Below are 21,451 nucleotides of genomic sequence, written 5' to 3'. Positions count from 1 at the left end.
GGGGCGGTGGCGGCGCTGCCCGCGCCCCTCGGAAGGCGGTTGGCGCTGCTTACCCTGCCGGCTCCGCCATGTCGCTGCCGCCGGAGAAAGCCTCGGAGCTGAAGCAGATCATCCACCAGCAGCTGCTCAAGGTGGGGCTGGCTCCGCGGTGCGGCGCCGGAGAGACTTCCCTTGTCCCCTGGGGGGCCGTGCCGGCTCCCGAGCCGGCGGCGCGGAGCCCCGCGCTGTCACCCGCCGTGTGTGGCGGCAGCGCCCGCTGAGGCGGCGGCGGGACGCGCTCGCTTTGTTTTCCCAACTTCGGTCTCTGCAGGTGGTTCCCAGGCACCGTTATGTCGTTTTCGTGTTGCTTTTTTTGAGCGAGAGTCTTGACGGGGAAATAAATACCGATGCTGTAACTTATCTGTGGCTTGTTGGTACAGCGGTGAATTTCCTCACCTGTCGTGCAGCAGAACGGGGTACTTGGAGCGAGTCCAGAGAAGGGCCACCAAGTTGATTAGAAGGATAGAGTAACTCTCCTGTGAGGAAAGACTAAGAGAATTCGGATTGTTCAGCCTGGAGAAGAGAAGGCTCAGGGGAGACCTTACAGTAGTCTTCCAGGACCTGAAGGGAACCTACAAAAAAGATTGAGAGGGACTATTTACAAGGGTATGTAGTGACAGGACAAGGGGTAATAGATTCAAACTGAAAGAAAGTGGCTTTAGATTAGGTATTAGGAAGAAATTCTTCACTGTGAGGGTGGATGAGGCACTGGAACAGGTTTTCCAGAGAAGTCGTGGATGCCCCATCCCTGGAAGTGTTTAAGGCCGGTTCAGTGGGGCTCTAAGCAATCTGCTGTCCCTGTCTGTGGCAGGGGGGAGTTAGAAGTGGACGATCTTTAAGGTCCCTTCCAACCCAAGTCATCCTGTGATTCTATTTCAAGTCCCAGCATCTGTGTCCTTAACATCCTTCCTGTGTGAGAGACAGGTTTATAGATCCATGTAAGTTACACAGCTCAGATGTAGGGCAGACATTCTCAGACTTCCCTTTGAGTGTAGGGGAAGCGTGCAAGGGAGATTTACTACTTTTGTACCTTACCTACAAGTATATAGAAGTGTATTTTTTTCCCTTAAAAAATGAGAAACTATTATACTGAGATTGAATTATGAGGGAGATGAGAAATTGGAACAATGACCATTTTATAATGGATGGATTTGCAGACCCTTTTGTAAGGAAGGAAGTTCAGCGCAAAGGATGCTGTCAAAGAGAAGTGAAAATGCTCAGGTTTGGTATGCTCATGATTTTTTTTCCTGAAGGGCTGTTTTTGTAGCACAGTGGTTCATTTGGTTAGTTGTGAAAAGAGCAATATCTTGGTATAGTTATTCCCTGTTCCCAGGAGAATTCTTACAGACTTAACTGTTAAGTCATAGCCACTACCATGTAAAGAGCTTGTATTTGTAACATACAGTGAATTTTCCTTCAGATGGATGTCCATGGGAGGATACGAGAAGTTCTAGCTGAGACTATACGTGAAGAGCTCGCACCTGAGCATCAGCAGCTATCCACAGAAGATCTGATAAAAGCCTTAAGACAACGAGGAATCATTGATGATGTTATGAAGGAACTTAAATTTGTAACTGTAAGTAGCTTTTGAAGAGTGAAAGTATTTTTGCTTATTCCTCTTACGGATGTGGTGTTTTGACGAAGTGGAAATCTGCGACTTCTGAAGGTTTTTAATGGCTTTATTGATTTGTGACATAATAGTAGCAGGAAAGCTTCATGCATATGCTGAAATTGGTTTAATGATAATACTGCATTGAAAATATTTGTTCAGTTTCGTTATACCTCAAGTACTAGAAAGGGAGCATACTTAAGGAATGGCATTCAGCTGAAATGGAGGATTCTTTAATTTTTAGAAGACTGTGGTAAGAGCACTGTTGCATCCCTTGGCTCCTTAAAAAGTCTTAATTGTAATTCCAGGATGTGAATGAAAAGGAGAGGACTTCAGCTCCAAAACCATCAACGCATTTTGTTGACAGAGAACCACCAGTTCTGAAAAAAAGTATGTTTCTTGTTTATTTAAATGTTTGGATCATAGTTTTGAGAGGAATTTGAAGTCTGTGATTTTTGCACTCTGAATTAGTAATCCAATATGAACTGGCATAAAGGTGGGTTTGCCCTGCTTATCCACAGGAAGTAAATTCATGTAAGCAGCAGCAATCAGTGTTGCATTAAATGTGACTTTTTCATGATTTAATTTATTTTACATTAAGATAACTTTGATACATTTTAAAAACATTGTCTCCTCAACACTTGTTTCAAAAAAGTTTCTTTTGTTTCCCGGTCTCCTATTAGTTACCCCATACTTAACAATTTAAGCTTTCTGAGATCTGTTTGTAGTCTCTTCATTTTTATTGCTACGCTTTACAGCAAACATTGACCCAACACGAAGGTATCTTTACCTTCAGGTTTTGGGTGGAAAGGCTTTTCTGGAACATCTTCAGGAACCAGAGCCTCTGCCTGGCCAAATCTGTTCCACCTTCACTCTGTGTTTACATTTTCGAAACCAACGCTTCCGTTCTAAACCTGTACCCTGTGCCTGCGAGCCAGATTTTCATGATGGTTTCTTACTTGAAGTACACAAGGAAAGCCTAGGTAAGGAATATTATGAGTTTAAAGCTGATGCTTTTGGGATTTTTTCTGACTTAAGATTTATTGTGAAATACGTTTGATGTTATTTAGTGGATTTTCTTCCCGTTTTTTATCGTGTTTTCCTAAGGAAACTGATTATTGTATTGGGTTATGCCACTTGTAGATCTTTCTCTGCTCTTGCCTCTTTTCCTTCTTTTCTGTTCTAAAATAACTTGAATTTGACCAACTTTATCCGTAATTGACGGTGAGGTGGTAGTCTCACAGATGTAAGAGATACTAAGGTGGCTGTGGTTTTTGTGAACTTTGTGCTGAAGAGTGAAGAAGAAAAATACAAGTTTGTTGACACGTGGAAGGAAAAGCTTCAGTGTGAGTTGAGTTTGCCTCCCAGCTGGCAGACACCTGCAGAAGAGCCAGTCATTCACAGCCTGTATTGTTGTTCTTCTGTTGGTACCCAGGGAACATGAAATGAGCTAAGTAGGTTATGAAAAGATTTCTGGATGTTTTCTGAATCCTGTAGAACTGTACGGTGCCTTATGGAATATCATGGAACAGAGAGAAAGCCAGAGTTATTGCAGTTGAGCTTGGAGAAGACAGTAAATTCAACGAAAATCAGATTTAGTTAATTCTGCTGCTCACGGAGCAGTTTATATCACAGAGTCAAGCTTAACTAGAGAGCAAGTTTTTCCTAAATACTAATATTTATTAAGTTGACATGACACTCCAACTTAAAGAATATTTTTCAGTTGCTTTCATTTAGAGGCGCTTTAATAGTCTTTATTTTCTTGAATGCTAATTCTGCTTTAATTTTTTTGTGTAGCTGAACTGGTACATTGGAATACTCAACTACAAGAAACTTTTTATCTCCTCTGTAAATTAACTGTGATCTTTCTGTAGCTCTGTCCTAAGCTTGGTTTGGTTTTAAGATGGGATCATTGCTTACGTGTCTGGACTCAAGATTTTTCTTTATATTCATTGCATAAATTGCGTTTTATTGCCTTTTTTTTTTTTAATTTTGAGGATTTAATTTGGGATTATAATATTTTTGCGGTCTTATTTTGGTTTAATAATGGCAGGTGATGGAAGTAAAATGGTGGATGCAACTACTATGTTATCTATATGTGATCCAGTGCATATGGTTCTGATCAAAACAGACACATTTGGTGAGACCACACTAGTAGCATCCTATTTCTTGGAATGGCGATCTGTCTTGGCTGCAGAGAATGGCATAACAAATATTGCTGTTGAACTCCTGGGTGTAGGTAAGGGTAAATAATAAACACGATCACTGAAAATCTTGGGTGCTGAGCTTGGTTGTAAGCTTAAAGCAATATTTTTTTATCTGGTTCAATTTTAGTTTAATTCCTAAGTATGACTATATAGTATCCTTAGAAAATGTCTAGAAAATTTAATAGTCGGGGGTTTTTGTTACCACGCTGCTAGAAATGAATATTCCAGATCCTGTGTAATGTTGAGCCAAATGTCTTGGAACTCGCACTGCTTATTATCTGCACAACCTGGATAAGGTTTCAGAAACAAACTGGCCAAACAAAAAAGCAGCAGTTCGTCTTCAGAACTATATATCTGACTGGTGCACTGCAGAGTAAAATCTGGCTTGTGTGCCTTTCACAGAAAACCAGCAAGTTCTAGAGAAAGGGATCTCTGCTCTGCTCCCATTTATTCCTGTTGCTGAAAGCATGTTTTCTGATGGAAGTGGCTTTGATAAGGTGCTTAGCAGTTAATATACATGTGTATTTTTGTGTATCACGTGTCCCCACTCCCCTTTTCAGGAGTTCCAACCTAAGTTTTTAGGATATTATGATTTAGCGAATAAAGAGTAGATCTTCCGTCACTTCCTAATGGGTAGCTGTCCCATAGTTTACTAACAGCTATTGAGTCATTTGACTACTCTTTAACCCACTTTCTCTTCCTCTTAGGTAGTTGAGCAGTTCTTGATAGTTTCAAAAGAGATTGAATTATACCTTAAAAATATTCTGAAGATTGGATATACTATCTAAATTATTCCTGATTGTTATCGCTATTCCCTGCATTCTTTTTAGAGAGCATTTGATTTGGTGCCATGTTTTATCCAGCCTATACAAATCTAGTAAGCTTATTTGCTACTATGTTTGTTAGCTTCTCCTATGAGGAAAGGCTGAGAGAATTGGGATTGTTCAGCCTGGAGGAGTAGAAGGCTTGGGGGACCTATAGTAGCTTTCCAGTACCTGAAGGGAGCCTACAAGAAAGTTGGAGAGAGACTTTTTACAAGAGCATGGAGTGACAGGGAAAGGGGAAATGGATTCAAACTGAGAATGGCTTTAGATTAGATATTAGGAAAAAATTCTTTACTGTGAGGCTGGTGAGGCACTGGAACAGGTTGCCCAGAGAAGCTGTGGATGCCCCATCCCTGGAAGTGTTTAAGGCTAGGCTGGATGGAGCTCTGAGCAATCTGGTCTAGTGGAAGGTGTCCTGTCCACAGTGGGGGAGTTGGAACTGGATAATCTTTTAAGGTCCCTTCCAACCCAGGCCATTCTGTGATATTTTTTTTATAATGATTTGGAAATGCATAGCACATAATGGAGCAAGTTAAATCTGTTTCTTATTAGCATTTTTCCAAGTAGTAAAGCATCAATGCAGTAAATCCAGTGCTTTCTCTCCTCTTGTAAAGTCTTGTCATTGTACAAAATGCATCAAGAACATCAAAGCATGCTGCTTCTGTTGCTTGTATTGCCTATAATCCCATCTATAATCCATTTTGTAATGCTTCTGATTGTTCATGTAGTTTTAAATTTTCAGCATTAGGCAAGAACATTAAGTTTGGGGGGATTTCTGGTTCGTTTGTTTGTTGTTTTGGGGAGGTTTTTTATGTTGACTAATCTCTTGGTGTGACAGCTGGGGTCCTTTATAATGAACTATATCTTGGGGAAGATGAATTTGACTTATTTCCAGCTACTTAAATTTGAGCTGCCTGTGTAATCAGTAGGAATAGGTATGTTAACAGTGTGTGTTACTCTCCAATTCGATTTTAGATGCCTGTTCTAAACATTTCTAGAACACTATTTGTCTCATGCATCCTGGTACTGGCTGCAAATAGGGCCTTAGATAACTTTCTTGAATCTATACATCTGTGCTTTTTTTTGTCAGATTATGCTCTCATACAGCCTCATTTGAGTTTGAAATTTAAATAAAGATTCTCATTTCGCCAATATTGAAAGAAGTTGAATTACTTTTTGTGATTATATGTCTAACATTTATTTTAGTTGTTTGCCCCTGCCGGGCTGAAACAATCTAAGTAAACTGAATATGAGAGAACTGATGAAAATTTATTTTTTGGTTCAAAGGTACAGAATCAAATGTTTCTGTTGGTGTTTTAAATATCAGACTGGAAATGTATCCACAGCTAAATAAGATGCTGTCTTCAGAAATAACAAGTACTCAAGTAAGTTCTGGGAGGGCTAACTTATTCTTTTTTTGGGGGAGGAGGGCAAGCTCAGTATAGAATTATAGATGCTGAATGCTGTTGATTTTTTTATTATTTGATACTTTTTTCCCTGTTAAATTTAAATATAATTACTTTTTTAAAACTACTTTGTCTATACTGAACATTATTCAAAATATTACTTTTGTAGTTTTTCTAATTACTTGTATCAAAACTAAGGAGAAAAAAAAGAAAGATGCAATATACCTAATTTTCTTCAGGTAGTATGTTTCTTGCTCCCTGTCCCATGTGCAACAATAATTTCAAGTCAGCTATTCTGCTTGGAAAACCCATAAATGTTGGTCTGAATGTGCATGCAGATATTCTTCTGCACAACAAAATCTGAGCAATCCCTCTGTACAGAAACACATCACTTGAGATGAACACTACTTCAGTCAAGCTTAATGTAAGAGCTTACAAACAAGAAATGTAACTTAAGGTTTTTCTGAATTGAATTTCCATTTAAAAATATGCAGAATTTGCATGGCACACTTAAAATATTAAGCTTTATTTTACATATGCCAGAGGTAGTGTTAAGGTACTTATTGATTATGGGTTGGGGATTTTTTTCCTGTTTGGAATTAGTATGTGTAGGTTTGGTTTTGTTTTTCTTACCTGCAGTTCACTTTGGAACGTCAGAAAACAGCAGAAAAAGAACGTTTATTTCTTGTATATGCTAAGCAATGGTGGAGAGAATACCTGCAGATTAGGCCTACACACAACGTAAGGCTAGTAAAGATTTTTGCACAGGTTTGTAAATTTTACAAATAGACCACTCCTTTCTCTAAGTTGTCCTTTTTTATTTTATTTTGAGCTTTACGTGTCTGTAGAATCTGAATAGATTTATGACATGGTTAAATTCACTACAGAACTACATGTGGTGTGTCGAAAAATTGAGTTTGTAAGGATTGAACTTCTGTTTGTGTACTGAAGCTCAGTAGCATGATGCAGACAGAAGGGTTGCTCCAACTACCTCTAATGTATGAGTGAAAAAGCCTGTTTAGTCTTTTCCTTGAATGCTCACAAATAGTAGAAAGTTGAGTGATCTGTGCAAACTTTTTCAGATAAATTTTATTCCAGGTGAAACAGTTATAAGAAATAGACTTACTAGATGTATTTGAACAGATCCACACAATATCTGAGCTCTGTGTGATCTGTAAAGCAGTGTGTCTGGTTAATGTCACACAATAGCTACAGCCAAAATTATTGCAGTCTAATAAATTACTGTGAGAGTTGCTCCTTGGCAATTATCCCTCAGTATAAGGAGTGGTATGATCCTTGTGTGGTAGCCATGTTCCTAGCAGAGTTAATGCACCGTTAACTTCTTATCTCAGAGTAGTGTCCTGAAGCAATCTGTGCCTCCTCTTTCCCTTCAGTCCTGTCCCGGCTGTACTGGGAGTGTTCAGTAGTGGTGTGAACTTCCAAATCCAAGCCAGCAGATGTGCTCCCACTCGGTCACTCTCTCACTCCACCCCATGGGATGGAGGAGAGAATAAAAAGGGCAAAAGCAAGCAAAAATTCATGAAGGTGGTTTAGTAATTGAAGGAAAGAAAGGAAGAATAGGAAAACAGTAAGACAGTCACTCACCACCTCCCACGAGCAGGCTGATGCCCTGCTAGTCTCCAAGCAGGGGCAAGTTTAGAAAAAGTCTGTTCCCCACCCCCCCCAGTTTTATTACTGAACATGGCACTATATGGCAAGGGGTATCCCTTTGGTCAGTTCAGGTCAGCTGTCCTGGCCGTGTCCCCTCCCAGCTTTTTGTCCATCCTGAACCTACAGCTCTGTGGTGGCAGAATGAGAAACAGAGCAGGCCATGACACCGTGCAAGCACTGCTCAGCAGCAGCTAAAACACCGGTGTGTTGCCAGCGCTGTTTCGGTCACAAGTCTAAAACACAGCACCATTGGGGCTGCTATGAAGAAAACTAACTGCCTTCCTAACAGACACAAGACAAAGGCTTAAGGGTTTCAGGGCAGGGTATAAAGAGAAACGAATCTGTAATAGGATGGAAACTAGGCTCTTGCTAGTTCAGTACCTATAGAGAGCTTATCTTGAGTCTCTCACTGGCTATAGCAAAACTTAGTAAAACTGCCCTTAATGGCCTTTCTCATTTCTGAGAAAATTAGAATTGTTTGATAACTTAGTTATCATCCAGTTTCATATGAGTAATGCAGAAACAGGCCTTATATATGAAACTGTATTAAAAAATTAATCCTGCCGGGGGTGGGGGGGTATTGCTTTCAAGCTGTGAAATAATTTTCAACAGGATTCCAGTCAGCTTCAAATAAATGCTGCTTTTCTTCCACCAGCTTGCTGGAAAAGCATTACAAAACCTTAAAAGGGACAATATGTGACTACAGTAAAAATATGAGACCTTAATTTCCTGAAGCTGCAGAGATTTAAAAGGCTTTGATCCCTTTCTAAAATAGATGAGCATAAAAGTACCAATTTAGCTCAGTGAGGAATAGAAGAGTTCTATACTTCTTGAAATGGTTTTAGTAGTTGATAATCATAGTATTTGCCTGCAGCATGTAATAAACCAGGCCTTTCTCAAGTCATCTTATTTTTTCACTTTTCCAAGGACTTAGAAGTTCTTAGTATTATTGCTAATATTAGTTACTTCATTGTGAGTAGTTTTTATTGCTTGTTATTATGACAAGAGGTAGGGAATTCAAATTCAGAAGCAAATAGACACCTTTTAAACTCTAGAATCAGCTGCTGAGTCTTTAATGCTTTTTGAGGGAGTTTGTTTGCTGTGGGATTTGGTGTGTGTGGAGTTTTGTTTTGGCTTGTTTTTGTGCTTGATGATAGTGTGGAAATTGATAGTGGGTGGAGCACAAACAGTTCCTCACATTTAAGAAGATAAATTACAGCCTGTGCTGTTCCTTATGTTCAAACGTTTAGTCCAGAATGCCCTACGAGTGACAGAACCAGCAGAAAAATCTAACTATTAATGTCTCTAAATAAGTTGCCTTATTGGTCCTGTGTCTTGATTCTGGAAGTATTTTTGTGACTTGCTGGTATGTGAGTGATCCTTATTCCAGGGATAGTATATCCCATAGCCAAAAAAAAAAAAAAATACAGCCTAAGTTAGGATGAATACTTTGCCCTACTCGAGTGGCTGGCCAATAACCCCATTTTACATGTGTTCAGGATGAAAATGGAGTGAACCGTCCGGTGTGTTCCTTTGTTAGACCCCTCCGAGCAGGCCGGTTGCTGGACACGCCTCGGCAGGCAGCACGTTTTGTCAGTGTCCTGGGCTATGAGAGAGCTCCCGTCATCGGAGGAGGGGGTGGCAAGCAAGAGCAGTGGTGCACCCTCCTCGCTTTTTTATGCAGAAACAAGGTATGTGAAAGTGCTCCTTGTGTGACCCAGCAGAGCAGGTGTCGTATTCTAACTGAAGTCAGTAATTTGAAACAGGCTGCAAATTCATGGATTAAGTAAAATCTGGAGGATTCTGTTACAGTAATTTAAGTTCTTTTTAAAGACAGGCGTTAAATAGTAGACAAGAAGGCTTTGGCACAGACTTCCTTTACTGCTGCTGTTGGGGTCCATTTGTCAATACATCTCTGGCAGTGAGTTTGCTTTTCTTCAATTGCATTTCTAAGAACACGTATAATTATTTGGTGAATCCCTGCTCGCATGGAGGACTAATGTGCAGAATTCACTGAATTCTTGACTAATCCAGGAAGAGTAGGAAAAGTCTCTTTTGCTGGTTGTTTGTTTTTTTTTTTTTGGTGAGATGGGCTAAAATATACTGACAGCATTTACATTCCATTTTTTGCAAAATAGGAGTTTTCACTTAAAGTTTCAGCCTAGTTCTTGATCTGATACTTATTATATTTATTACATATAACTGTAATAAATGAAACTAATTGTTACTCATCTGGATTACAGTTCTGTTGTATGGATAAAAGTAACAGTGATTGTTTTTAATACCTCTTTGAGGTGGTCAGTGCTTTTCATTGCCATGGAGATACTTCTGCCTTCAAAAATAATGTCACTGATGTGTTTGTATTAAAAAGATGTGTTCATGGAAGCAAGAGCTGTGTCACAGATTTTAGACCTGTCTCCCAAGACCACAGAACAGGCATTGGCTGTTGTCCCTCAATATCATATGATGCATAAGTACCATATAAAGGCAGCACTGGCCACACACTGGCTTTCAGATGGGCATGACAATAGGGACTTCAAGTTTGAGGCACAGAGACAGGTGTTTCTTCAAGACAGAGGTAGAAAGCTGTATAGAAGATAACTGAATTTAGCCCCTGAGACACAGGCTGGGCCACTATTACTTTTCTTGTGAAAAGTGGTACGGCATTACTAAAATAACACAGGTTCGTTATAGACTTGTTCAAACCTATTTTTCTGCATATTTCCCTTGTGCACTATGATAGTGGAAGATACACCCAAGAACTCTGAATTTTACATTTTCAATATTCTGAATAGTTACTCTACTAAAGAGCCTTACTCTTCTACTTCTGAATGCTGTGCTTTGTGTTACGAAGCCTCCGTTGCATAAGCAATTTTTGTTCTTCCTTTACCTCTAACATTTGTGAAAAAATTAAGAGACAAAGAATATTAGACATAGCATTTGGAAATTGTTTTCTGAGAATTGTCAGTGGTAGTAATGTGTTTATGAGATGCTTTTCTGACTGAAGGGAAAGGCAACTACACGTGACTTCCAGGTGGTTTACAGTTAGATCTGTGGGGAACCTTGTTTTATCTTTGTTTCATTTGTCAACTTTGACAGCACATTCAAGGTGGTGAAATAACAGTAGAATTACATTTTATTAAGTGAGTAAATTTCCTAACTGTGTGAAAATATTTTGTAATTTCTAGTCTTGCCTCGGATATTTGCCTGATATACATTTTTACATTTAATTAGAGCATCAGTTTTGTCGTCACGGGTCGATAGATTCTCATTTTGGGTTACTTGAAGGTGTCTTTATAGTTGTAGGAAATGTTTCCCAGTCTTAATCATACACTATATTTGAATAAACTATATAAATAGTCTATCGTTACAAGATACATTTTTAACTGGTTTATTCTGAAACTAAACTTTAGAAAGCTAAAACTTGTCAAGTTTAAACTGTAAAATCCTGCCTTCTGACACATGCTTTAGATAAACAGAAGAGAAACATGATTTGTTCAACTGTTGCTAGAGAAATATCACCACTTTCTTTCTTTAAGGTTTTATCCCTGCTTGATACTCAAAACAGCTTGTTAATGTTTACCGTCTAGGGTGACTGCGAAGATCATTCTAACCTTCTGTGCAGTCTTCTTCTTGGGTTTGGATTGGAAGCCTTTGTGTGTGTTGGAACAAAAGCAAAAGGAGTCCCTCACACTTGGGTAATGACTTGTGGAACTGATGGAACAATTACTTTTTGGGAGAGCTTAACAGGACATAGGTGAGTAAAAGGAAAATAAGAAAACCGAACAATGTAATTGAGGTTTGCATGGGCTATTTTTGTTGTTGCTTTTTTCGTTTTTTTAATCTTTGTACCCTGTCGTGTAACACAGGTGACCTTTGTCTTTGACTCTTTTTCCTGTGTCCTGCTTTTCTTGGGATAAAATAACTGGTTCAGGGTGAGGGGGAATATTTCAACAGTTTGTAATATGGTTTTCAGTGGCTTTAAAACTGTATCCTAACCATTCTGTGTATTATGGCAGCTGAAAGCCATTGATGCTGTCGCTGCCATTATTTATAAAGGAGACGAAATCTGACATGATTGTTTAGAAATCCTTGTTTTTCTCCTAATTTCATCAGTGAAATCAATGGTACATTACTTTTTTTTTCCCCACTGCAGAAATGTCTTTAAGTTCTCTGAGATTTTCTCTTGCTTAGTCATTTGAGAAGAGCACACATAGTTCTTTGGTATTCTAAAGCTTCTAGGACAGGTTATATTCATTGCTGAAAACAAGCAATTCTGTTTTGCCACTGTTTGTGTATCCTATGATTAGCATTTGAAGATGTATTTCTCCAAATGTGGTGACTAGTGGGGAAACTATATGTTGTTATAGTTGCAAAATTTAGTTGCTGTTGAGAATCTGCTGGATTAATCAGCTTATTTTTCTAGATTTAAAGAATAAAAATTATTTATTTTTTCATTGTATATTATACCTCCAAAATGTGGATAATTACTTTTCTGTAAACGAATGGATGCCGTTTTTAGAGAAAAAAAAAAATATGTGGCTTGTATTTTTAAAGGAGAAATGGTTGTATCTGTCCCGCCTTAATATTTTTTCCTTGCCTTGAAATAAGCTGTATTAATAAGAAATCGAATCTTTTTGATTAGGTACATCCACAGACCTATCAACCCTGATGACCCGCCGCTAGTTGAACAACCCAAGCCACTGTATCCTTATCGCACAATAGGTTGTGTCTTCAACCACCAGAATTTCTTTGGGAATTGTCAGCCCTCTGACGCTGTGGACGTCTGCGTGTTTGACCTGCACGATGAATCTAAATGGAAACCCATGAGTGGAGAAGCCATAAAATCCGTATGCCCTCCTGGAGCAACATCTTCAGTTCCCCCTTTTCCTCCTCTGTGTGCTTCTGCGATAGATGCTGCAGTAACAAGCAACGAGATAGAATTGCAGCTGAGAATACTGGTCTCTGAACACAGAAAGGTAAGAAAGGTTGTCATTGATCTGGCACAGTAATGTCCACGTGTTAACTGTGTGCTTGTTGTGGATAGCCATTTCTTAGTTCACATACTCGTATCTTTGCAATGTGTTTTCCATCAGCTTTTGCAGAAATGTGGTATGAGAAAAGCGAAATAAATGAAGGAAGTGTTCGGAAAGATTGTACTGAGCTGGCTTAGACATCATACTTATTGTTTGCAGCGGTGATTCGTAGCCTCACGTGTGGGCTGCAAACTGCCTTTGAGCGGTCTGTAAAAGCGCCGGGAAAATCCAATGTGTTTGTTAGTGGGCTTTGCCTATCCAGCAGAAATGTTTTTGGTCCCTTGATAAAAGCAGACTTTCAGCTTACTCTAATTGCTTTGCAAAATTGGAGATATTTCTGGAAGTTAGTTTCATCCTTTACCAGGACTTTTACAAGGCGTGATGTGCCAGAAATGACTCTTTTCTGTGCTGGATGTGAGGGTGTTGATATTTTAAGTCTCTGTTAGCTCATGTCTGTTTTTAGTGGGGTTTTTGCATTGTTTTTGTTTTTCTCCCCACACAATGCTCAACCTTTGGGGTGGCAAGCAATTATCAGAGTATTGAGTCTCATGTGGTGTTGAATACATACATGGATGGTAAATTTTTCTACTTCTTGGCATTTGTGGGCTGGTAGGAAGAAGATGCATGTACATGCCTTTGTGTTTTGGGGAGCTGTTGTGCACTGTTTTTTCAGAAAGGGTTTTCTATGTGAGACATTAAAAAAATGTGAGTTGAATTGTACTTGATCTTTTCCATATTTTTTCTGTGTATTTATGCATATCTCCTTACATTTCATTCAGAGATACTGTAGCTGAAACATCTAGCTTCAACTCTGCTGGCCTGAAGTTTTAGTCTAGTAGTCTAACTTCATTCCTTGCTAAATGTATGATACTTTGTTGGTCATGTTTGATTCTTCCACTTGGTGTGTGAGTCAGTCTACAAATCGTACTGCTTCATGGGTTCACTGCTGTTAACTACCAATTAAAGATTCTTGTATTTATTTGAATCTGCTCAGTAGGCAAGCTTAGGCATATCCTAATGTTCCTTCTGCACAGTTGTCATCATTCTGTGACTTGCCTCACAGGATCTTGGCCTTTCTACTGTTTGGGATGACCAGCTCTCCTATGTGTTGTCACCAGCATTAGCAGCCTATGAGCTTGAACGCACAACAGGTGTTTCTGCAGGAAATGAAGAGTTTCAAGATGCCATAAGAAGAGCAGTACCCGATGGTCACACGTTCAAAGGGTTTCCTATCCATTTTGTACACAGAAATGGCAGGAGAGCATTTGCTACGTGTCTTCGGTGAGTTTTAATGTAAAGATTTTTTTTTAAATAATGAAATTTAAAGAAAGTTAATTTCCTTAGGTTTGAGCTGTAAGAAGAGTTGTATGGTATATGTAGTGGCTACAGACTTTTAGGTTACATTGGTGAGTTCACTGATGATAGACTTCTTGTGGATTAAATTACAGAACGAGAAGTTATTTAATTTCTTAGTACTTGTTAAAAATGATCAGTGGTGGTGTTGTTTTCCTCCAAGGCAACAGCCCCTGCACTATAGAATAATATTATTGTTTGTAATGATAGGCTCATGACATTCATTGTTACTTAAGTGTTAGTCATATTGGAAAAAAATTGCACTATGTAATTGAAAGCTTTAATAATATCTTACTCTTGTTTTTTTTTTTTTTGTCATACAGGTCTCCTTTTTGTGAAGAAATAATCTGTTGTAGGGGAGACCAAGTGCGACTTGCAGTTCGTGTACGAGTGTTTACATACCCTGAATCTGCATGTGCTGTTTGGATCATGTTTGCTTGTAAATACCGCTCTGTCCTTTGAAAAAACCCGAAATTATTCATACCTTTTCAGATCTGCAAAATAATGCATGTGGGTATAAAGTTTTGCAATTGAAAACTAGTATTGTATTTTATATAAATGCCACTGATTTTGAATACCACGGTGTGTGTATTGAAGGGGATTGTGTACACAGTGCTGATTGTATTTATAAAGAAAATTTATTATTCTTTACAATAAAAGTTACTTTTCATAATTATAGGAAAGTGGGTCAGTTTACTAAAATGTGTGCATAAAATTCTGGCTTCTCTTTTGCGGTTCTGAATTGGTGTGAGAGTTCGTTTAGAAATAAATCTGGTTTACCTCAGCAGAGTAAGCAACTCCCTTCTACCTCTCCTTTCCCTGTAGTCTCCACGGTATACTTTGTGAGTGACTGAGATCCAGTAATACTGACATTTAAGCATATGTCCTTTCTACAACAAAAATTTATTTGCACTTCTGTTGGACACAGCAGTAACTTCTACATTCCGCTTCTGAGAACAGTTCAGTCAGATGCAGGTAATCTTGTTAATCTATGAATTTAGTAATTTATGGTTTTATTTTTAAAAATATATATTAAGACTTGGATACCTGAACATGTGAATAGCTGTGATGGGTTAGATGAAGTGGTGCCTTTTTTCTGATGTTATCTTAGGAAGTTTCTGAGATAGAAGTTGTAGCCAGGCCATTTTGCTTGGCAACCATTTGTGGTTTTGTCTAGTTCTGACACTCAGATCTGAACTCAATTACCCATTTGTGGTTTTGTCTGTGTTAAACCTGTGGATGATGATTTTGCTGAGTATCTTTTAGTCTTCATGCTTTGTGAAATGGTAAGCAGTTGGACTTACTGAACATCTCAGTATCGTGCCTCTCAGATTTTTCAGCATGTGGACTCCAGGAGACAGCCATGAGGCTGGAAGATCTGAAACTGTTTGGTTTCTTCTGTAGAAGCCATTCTGTGTCTGTGATAGCCTATGACCACCTCCTTTCATTCTACTTGTAAGAGAGAGACAGCTCTTTCTGCTGGTGCTGGAGTAAAAAGAATTAACTCATTCTAGAGAAGCTTGTAGCACATACAGCAGGAGTGGATGTTGGCATTTTGCATGTACATTTAATCGGCAGTGTGGTAGTGTGACACCGTTTTTGTTTTGTTTTGTTTTTTAAGAAGTGTTAAATACTGTAGGACTGGGGTTTTAACTTGGAGTTTTAGTAGTACATTATGTACTTACTGGCCCTGCTGCTAACTTTACAAATCTGTTTTTGTGTTATCTTTCTTTTTATACCTGAAAGATCAAAATGTATTCATTTGCCTGTTACACAGCATACAGGATTTTTTTCATTGTATCCAATGTAACAGGAAAGGCTGGGTCATATTACATGGTGAATATCACTAAATTTAACAGCTTTATTTAAGTACTAGTTGTATCTTATATGCAGCGCTATATTTTACACACTTGTATGTCACTGCAGGAGGGAAAAAGCTGCGGCGTTGAGAACATCTGGAAGTGAAAGGGGATAGAGGAGCGGTAAGCGAAATGGGAGAGCAGCTGACTGGCTGGAGCCAGGCGCTATCCCGACTGTGCGACAGGGGGCACTGCTCCGCGCTGTCCCGTCACACCCTCCAGTCTCACGTGGAGCGGGTGCGAACGGGACAGTTTTAGTTTCCTTTCACATCTGAGGGGTAAAATGCTAAAGAGAAAAGCACTGTGTGTTCGGTGTGAGTGTTAGGTTATTTTAGGTTTTTCTCCTCGTTTACCTGGGGAGAACCTTGGCACGAAGGGCTGTGCCCTTCTGGTGCCCAGGTGTGTTAAGGGGCAGGGACGTCAGTTCCCAGCTGCTTGGAAGACGATTCCCTTGTTGTTCCCTTTCCAGACTGTGATGGTTCAACTGCTGCCAGCCTCCCTGTGTACCCTCCCAGCCTTGCTGCTGCCGAGAATGGAGCTTTCCCGGAGGAAGTGTTTACGTTGCGAGGGCAGACCCTGGGACTCAAAGGAATCCACCCTCCTGCTGCGAAAGCGGAGTCTGGCTGATACGTTTCGCCATGTCCGTGATGATGTGGGTTGGTGTCAGTGTTTGACAGTTGGGGTTGCGGGGGGAGTTGTTCGTTTCTGCGGGGGTTGTTACCAACACCCGGCGCAGAAAGATCGGCCCGAGGGTTATGGGATAACACCACACTGCTGTCCGTGTCTCGGGCAGGGGAGGAAGCCCAACATCTCGCCAGGAGATCCCGAGCCCTGCTTGCCGTGGTAGCCCTGAGGTGAATCCCGCCTTGTCCTTCCCCGCCGTAGCGGCCGGGGCCGGCAGGGGGCGCTGCGGCGCCGGGCGGCGGCGGGTGCGGGCGGGGACGGGACGCCATTGCGTTGCTATGAGCTGTCGCTCCCCCTGCGGCGGCGGCGGGCGGACCGGGCGCTGATTCTGCTGCTTGCCTTCCTCCCGCCTGGTTCCTGGATCCATCCTCCTGCCTGCCTGCCTGCCTGCCTGCCTGCCGCGCGGGCCGGGCTGTCCGTCCGGCGGCCTGGTGGCACTGGCGGGGCGGGGAGGATGAGCACGGCGGGACCGGGCGGCAGCAGCACGAGCAGCAGCATCATCAGCGCAAGCAGCAGCCGCTGCCGCGGCGGCGGGGCCGGTCACTGAGCGAGTAGCACCGCGGCGGACGCAGGGCATGGAGCCCCAGCCCGGCGCCTCCCGCCCTGCCGCCGACGAGGAGGAGGACGGCGGCGGCGGGTCCAGCGGGCAGCCGGAGGCGCTGTCGCTGGAGGAGATCCTGCGGCTCTACAACCAGCCCATCAACGAGGAGCAGGCGTGGGCCGTATGTTACCAGTGCTGCGCCTCGCTGCGCGCCCGCGCCCGCCGCGGAGAGACCCCCGGCGGCAGGCCGGGGGCGGCGGCCGCGCACCTCCGCGTCTGGCGGGACGGCGCCGTCACCCTGGAGCAGGACGAGCCCGAGCGGCCGCCCCCGCCCGCCGCAGGTAAGGCTGGGGGTCCGCCGGCCCCGCTCAGCCCCCGGGCACAGCGGCGGCACCAGCGGGGGTCGGCCGCCCGTCTCCATCAGCCTTTGTCCGGGAGGGGACGGTCCTTCCCGCCGGACGGTCGCGGTGGGCGAGCGCTCGGCTCCTCGGCCGTGCCGGGGGCGGCGGGGGGGTCTGCGTGTGTGCGCGTGTTTGTGTGTGTGTGTGTGTGTGTCCTTGTCCCTGCAGGATCTGGGTGTCGTGCGTGGAAAGGTAGAACCCGCCGCCTCGGATGCGGTCGCCTGCGTGCGGGCACGGGCAGGCGAATGCGGGTTCGGTGTTTTGTAATTGCGTCGTCTCTCCTGGTGCGTAATCCCGTGTCATCCGCGCACCGGGAGCGCCTGCTTCTGGGGCTCCTCCGGCCGTGCCCTGCATCCCGCAGGGTCTCCCGGAAACAGCTTGGCATCAAAAGGCACCTAATAGAAATAGATCGATTTAGATGTGTGCTGACATTAAGTAAGTGAGAAAGCCCTGTACAGGGGCTTAGCACCTACCATCTGTTTCGCTAAAATACCCAGGAAAGCGTATCTTGCGTTAGAAAGGAAAATGAGGGCGCAAGTCTTTTTCAGCATTTCAAAGCTTCTGATTATGAATGCGGAAAGCAGTAGTTTTTCTTGGAAGTAAAGCTTGATTTCTGAAAAGAAATTAAAGCCGGACAGCAGAGGGATGTGGTCGGTTATCATACACATGGTGATATTCCCCAGTAACAGCCTAGTTCACGTTAAATGTCACAGAATTTTCGGAGGAGACAGAGGTTTCGGCATTTTAAAGTTGAGTGAAGCAGAAGGCAGTGGTAAATTCACAAAATGGGATTAATGGAGCCCTCAGCATTTGGAACACGTATATTATGCCTGGTGTTACAATTTAATGAAGCCTTTTAATACAATGCCTGTCTGAAAAGTCTTTTGGCTGAGATTTGCAGTAATACAGTTTGGAGCTAGAGGTACATGCAAATATGAAAATATATGCAGTGGAAGAAGCGTCATAATTTTGTTCTACAATTGTAATGAGTCTAATAATGACTCCCATTTAAATGTGATCTGGTGTGCTTTTAAAATTGTTTTTAAAAATGAGTCTTTGTAATGTTACTTAAACGCCAGACCAACACCAGAAATTCCAGGAAAATGCTTTCCTGACCAAGACATCTGCATGTCACAAGTGCATTGAAGAGTTCTGTATTGCATTATTGTGTGGTGCTTTTGCTAACAGTCTTTTGAGATGATATCAGACTTCTTCCTTTCTCTTTCCGACTGGAGGAAATATATTGGTTTACTATGTCTTTCTTTCTCTTTTTGCTTTCTTTCCTTGCTATTGATGGACTTGTTCTGTTTCCTCTTGCCTCCTGTAGGAGGGTGTTGGATAAACCCAGATATAACATTCAGGCCCCTCACTGATATCCAGCGTGTTTAGTTTATGCTAAAGCTACATGTCACATCTGCATTAGTGTTTGAAAATGTTTTAGTTAACATGTGCTAACCTGCGTATGTTGATACCGCATTTAAATTTTTGGATGGAAGAGACCTTTTTTATCTTCCAGCCCTGTCTATTTTTCTCTCTTTTTTTTTTTTAACCTTATTATTGTATGCTTTATGTTGTATATTGGCTAACATAAATGAAGATAACCAGTGTGCTAAGACCTCCCAGGAAAGCAAGAGAGGGAAGCTATCCCAGGGAGAGTACCCTCTCTGGTGCATATAATAGAAAAGGGGAGGAGGGGAGTTTTCTACCAGATGTCCCTAAACCGTACTCAGTGATCCCACATTTCCATCAGCCGCAGGCTGGTAGGTGCCTGGATTTGAAAGGAGGCAATAGTCCTTCTAGGGTCCTCTCCCTGCTCCTGGCCTTCCTTATCTCCCAAACTTTGAAGAGACTATGGAAATATAGGCTCACCCATCAAGCTTTCACAAAGGATTTTGTATGTTCTTTGATTTGTGAAACCTGTAGCAGTTTTTCACTGGAAACTGTCATATAAGTGGTACAGTGAATGTTGGTAATTCACTGTACTGAATATTGAGGAGCTGACAGTAGGCTTGCTTCTGGTTGGTATCTTTTGAAATGTTCCAGTTGTTTTCCTTATTGCTCACTGCATTCTCTGAGGTGATGATTAATGAGCTTCCTGAGACAATTTCATCTTGAGCCTCTCAAATGGGTTTTTATTCTTAGCCTTCTATATTCTGCTTTGTAGCAGTGAGAGCTTAGGAAGAACCATTGCACTGGTGCTATGTCTTGGGGAGCAGTACAGCGAAGCATAGGCCCTGAAGCTGTCTGGTCACATTAATTTTACTCCTGAGATATAAATTAGAAGTTTTCTTAAAAAGAAGTACTGATTATGTAGAAACTGATGGTAGTTTTCCAAAGCAGTTTCTTGTGAAGCAGTTTTCTAGTTAATGCACAATACTTGAAATTCCAAGTAACAATATATAGAAATTGAAGAAAATGTCCTTGAGATAGGAAACAAAGATGAGTTTCGCTGATAGTGGGGCAGAAAAACACTGTTGGAGTTGAATCACTGTCCTTAACCACAACCAGAGACTGATTCTCAGATCTTTCCAGTGTTATCTGTGTGATCTATTAATATTTGGTCACCTTGTTAAAAAAACAAGGTTTTGGTTAAAAAGAAGTAAAAATATTGAGGATGAAAATGTTACTTCTTTAATCATTTTGATGTAACCATTAATATTACCTGAATCCCTGGCAAAAGGAGGATCAGAAAGGATTCCTGCTAATTGTTTTTCTGCCTTTGTATTTCAGACAATTTAGATTTAAATGCCCGTGTCAGGAGGTTTGTTAGAGCAATAGGGGTTCTTCGAGTTAAAGCTCTGAGTTGTAAAGCTGTTTTGTTCTAGCGATACATAAAAAATGTATAGCTGTGTAGGTTGGTGCATAGGTTTGGATAATTCACAGGAACAAATATTGGCTGTTAGTTTCTGTTTTAGTAAACAACAGAATCCTGTGTGGGCAAATAAAGGAGTCCCCGAAGAATGGTGTCTTTGGGTAGCGAACATTCGGGCTTTGTCTGGGATTGTGGAGAGCGATGTGATCAGTCACGCCTGTCAGTGGGGCTCGGGCGAAGTCAGGAGCAAACGCAGCCGTGTCACAGAGTTTGCTCTAGAGACGCACATGAAGTGATGTTTTTACAGAGCAGCGCAAACCTTATTGCTTTTCCAGAACCAAAGTAAGAAAGAAACATGAAAGTGCAAAAAAAACAAAGAAATGCTCATTGTGGTCATCTTAGTATGGATCATGGTAACTCTGTTACATCTGAGTACCACAGAAACTTGGGTTGCTTAGAAATACCCACGACGAAATTGGACATATAGAGTAGAATGTATTTTAACTAATGGGTGTTTTAGCCATCTCTTTGTTACTTGCAATTTATACGAAAAGAGGTAAGAGTGACATCTCGTGAAGTGCCAGATGCAATAAAAAATTACTTCTGAATGAGCTAAAACATTCGGGGTAAACATGTGGTTTGACTTCCCTGAGCTCTCTTGCGGAACCACATTTACAACGCGCTTTTATAAACTTGGAGCAATAATGAAATGATAGATACAGGAATAGAAAACCCACACAAGAGCTGGCAATAGACCTCATGCCCAGTATTCAGTGGCATCAGGATACCTTAGGGCACAGGAGGCTATTTCATTGGCATTGAGCTGTTGCTACAAGCTGCATAAGGGGCTCTTGCTTTTCAGTGCACTGGCTGTGCCACCTCCTTCCTGCAGGACAGTTTTGGGCATAAGCAGGCTTGGTAAAATGAGAGTTTTCCCTACGTTTTTTGTTAGTGCCAGATCCCTGACTTAGCAAAGGCGGCCACTGATTCTGGGGATTGCACTGAGCTC

General features: G+C 41.5%; 2 protein-coding genes across 3 annotated transcripts in view; both read left to right on the top strand.

Annotated features, from left to right (window-relative positions):
- Position 1: 1 nt before the first annotated feature.
- Positions 2 to 14,935, top strand: CEP76 (centrosomal protein 76). Of its 2 annotated transcripts, XM_032713399.1 has the most exons (12): positions 2 to 131; positions 1,460 to 1,615; positions 1,957 to 2,038; positions 2,407 to 2,631; positions 3,702 to 3,887; positions 5,967 to 6,064; positions 6,725 to 6,853; positions 9,256 to 9,447; positions 11,347 to 11,513; positions 12,402 to 12,735; positions 13,856 to 14,073; positions 14,469 to 14,935. In XM_032713399.1, exons 1-12 carry the CDS (start codon positions 69 to 71, stop codon positions 14,605 to 14,607), a joined length of 1,989 nt encoding a protein of 662 aa, XP_032569290.1. In that variant the 5' UTR covers positions 2 to 68; the 3' UTR covers positions 14,608 to 14,935. The 2 variants fall into 2 exon arrangements, with proteins under 2 accessions (XP_032569290.1, XP_032569292.1); XM_032713401.1 differs by lacking the exon at positions 14,469 to 14,935 and having other exon boundaries at positions 13,911 to 13,996.
- Positions 14,936 to 16,703: 1,768 nt separating this feature from the next.
- Positions 16,704 to 21,451, top strand: part of SPIRE1 (spire type actin nucleation factor 1) — a 128,114-nt gene continuing 123,366 nt past the window's right edge. The window contains 2 exon segments of the mRNA XM_032713387.1: positions 16,704 to 17,184; positions 17,186 to 17,570. Of these exon segments, the coding sequence (XP_032569278.1) occupies positions 17,143 to 17,184; positions 17,186 to 17,570 (427 nt within the window). The 5' untranslated portion in view covers positions 16,704 to 17,142.

This window comes from Chiroxiphia lanceolata, chromosome 1, assembly GCF_009829145.1.
Source record: "Chiroxiphia lanceolata isolate bChiLan1 chromosome 1, bChiLan1.pri, whole genome shotgun sequence".
Classification (NCBI taxonomy): Eukaryota; Metazoa; Chordata; class Aves; order Passeriformes; family Pipridae; genus Chiroxiphia; species Chiroxiphia lanceolata.
The sequence above is the reverse complement of the archived record's forward strand: the minus strand, read 5'-3'. Positions and strand labels throughout refer to the sequence as shown.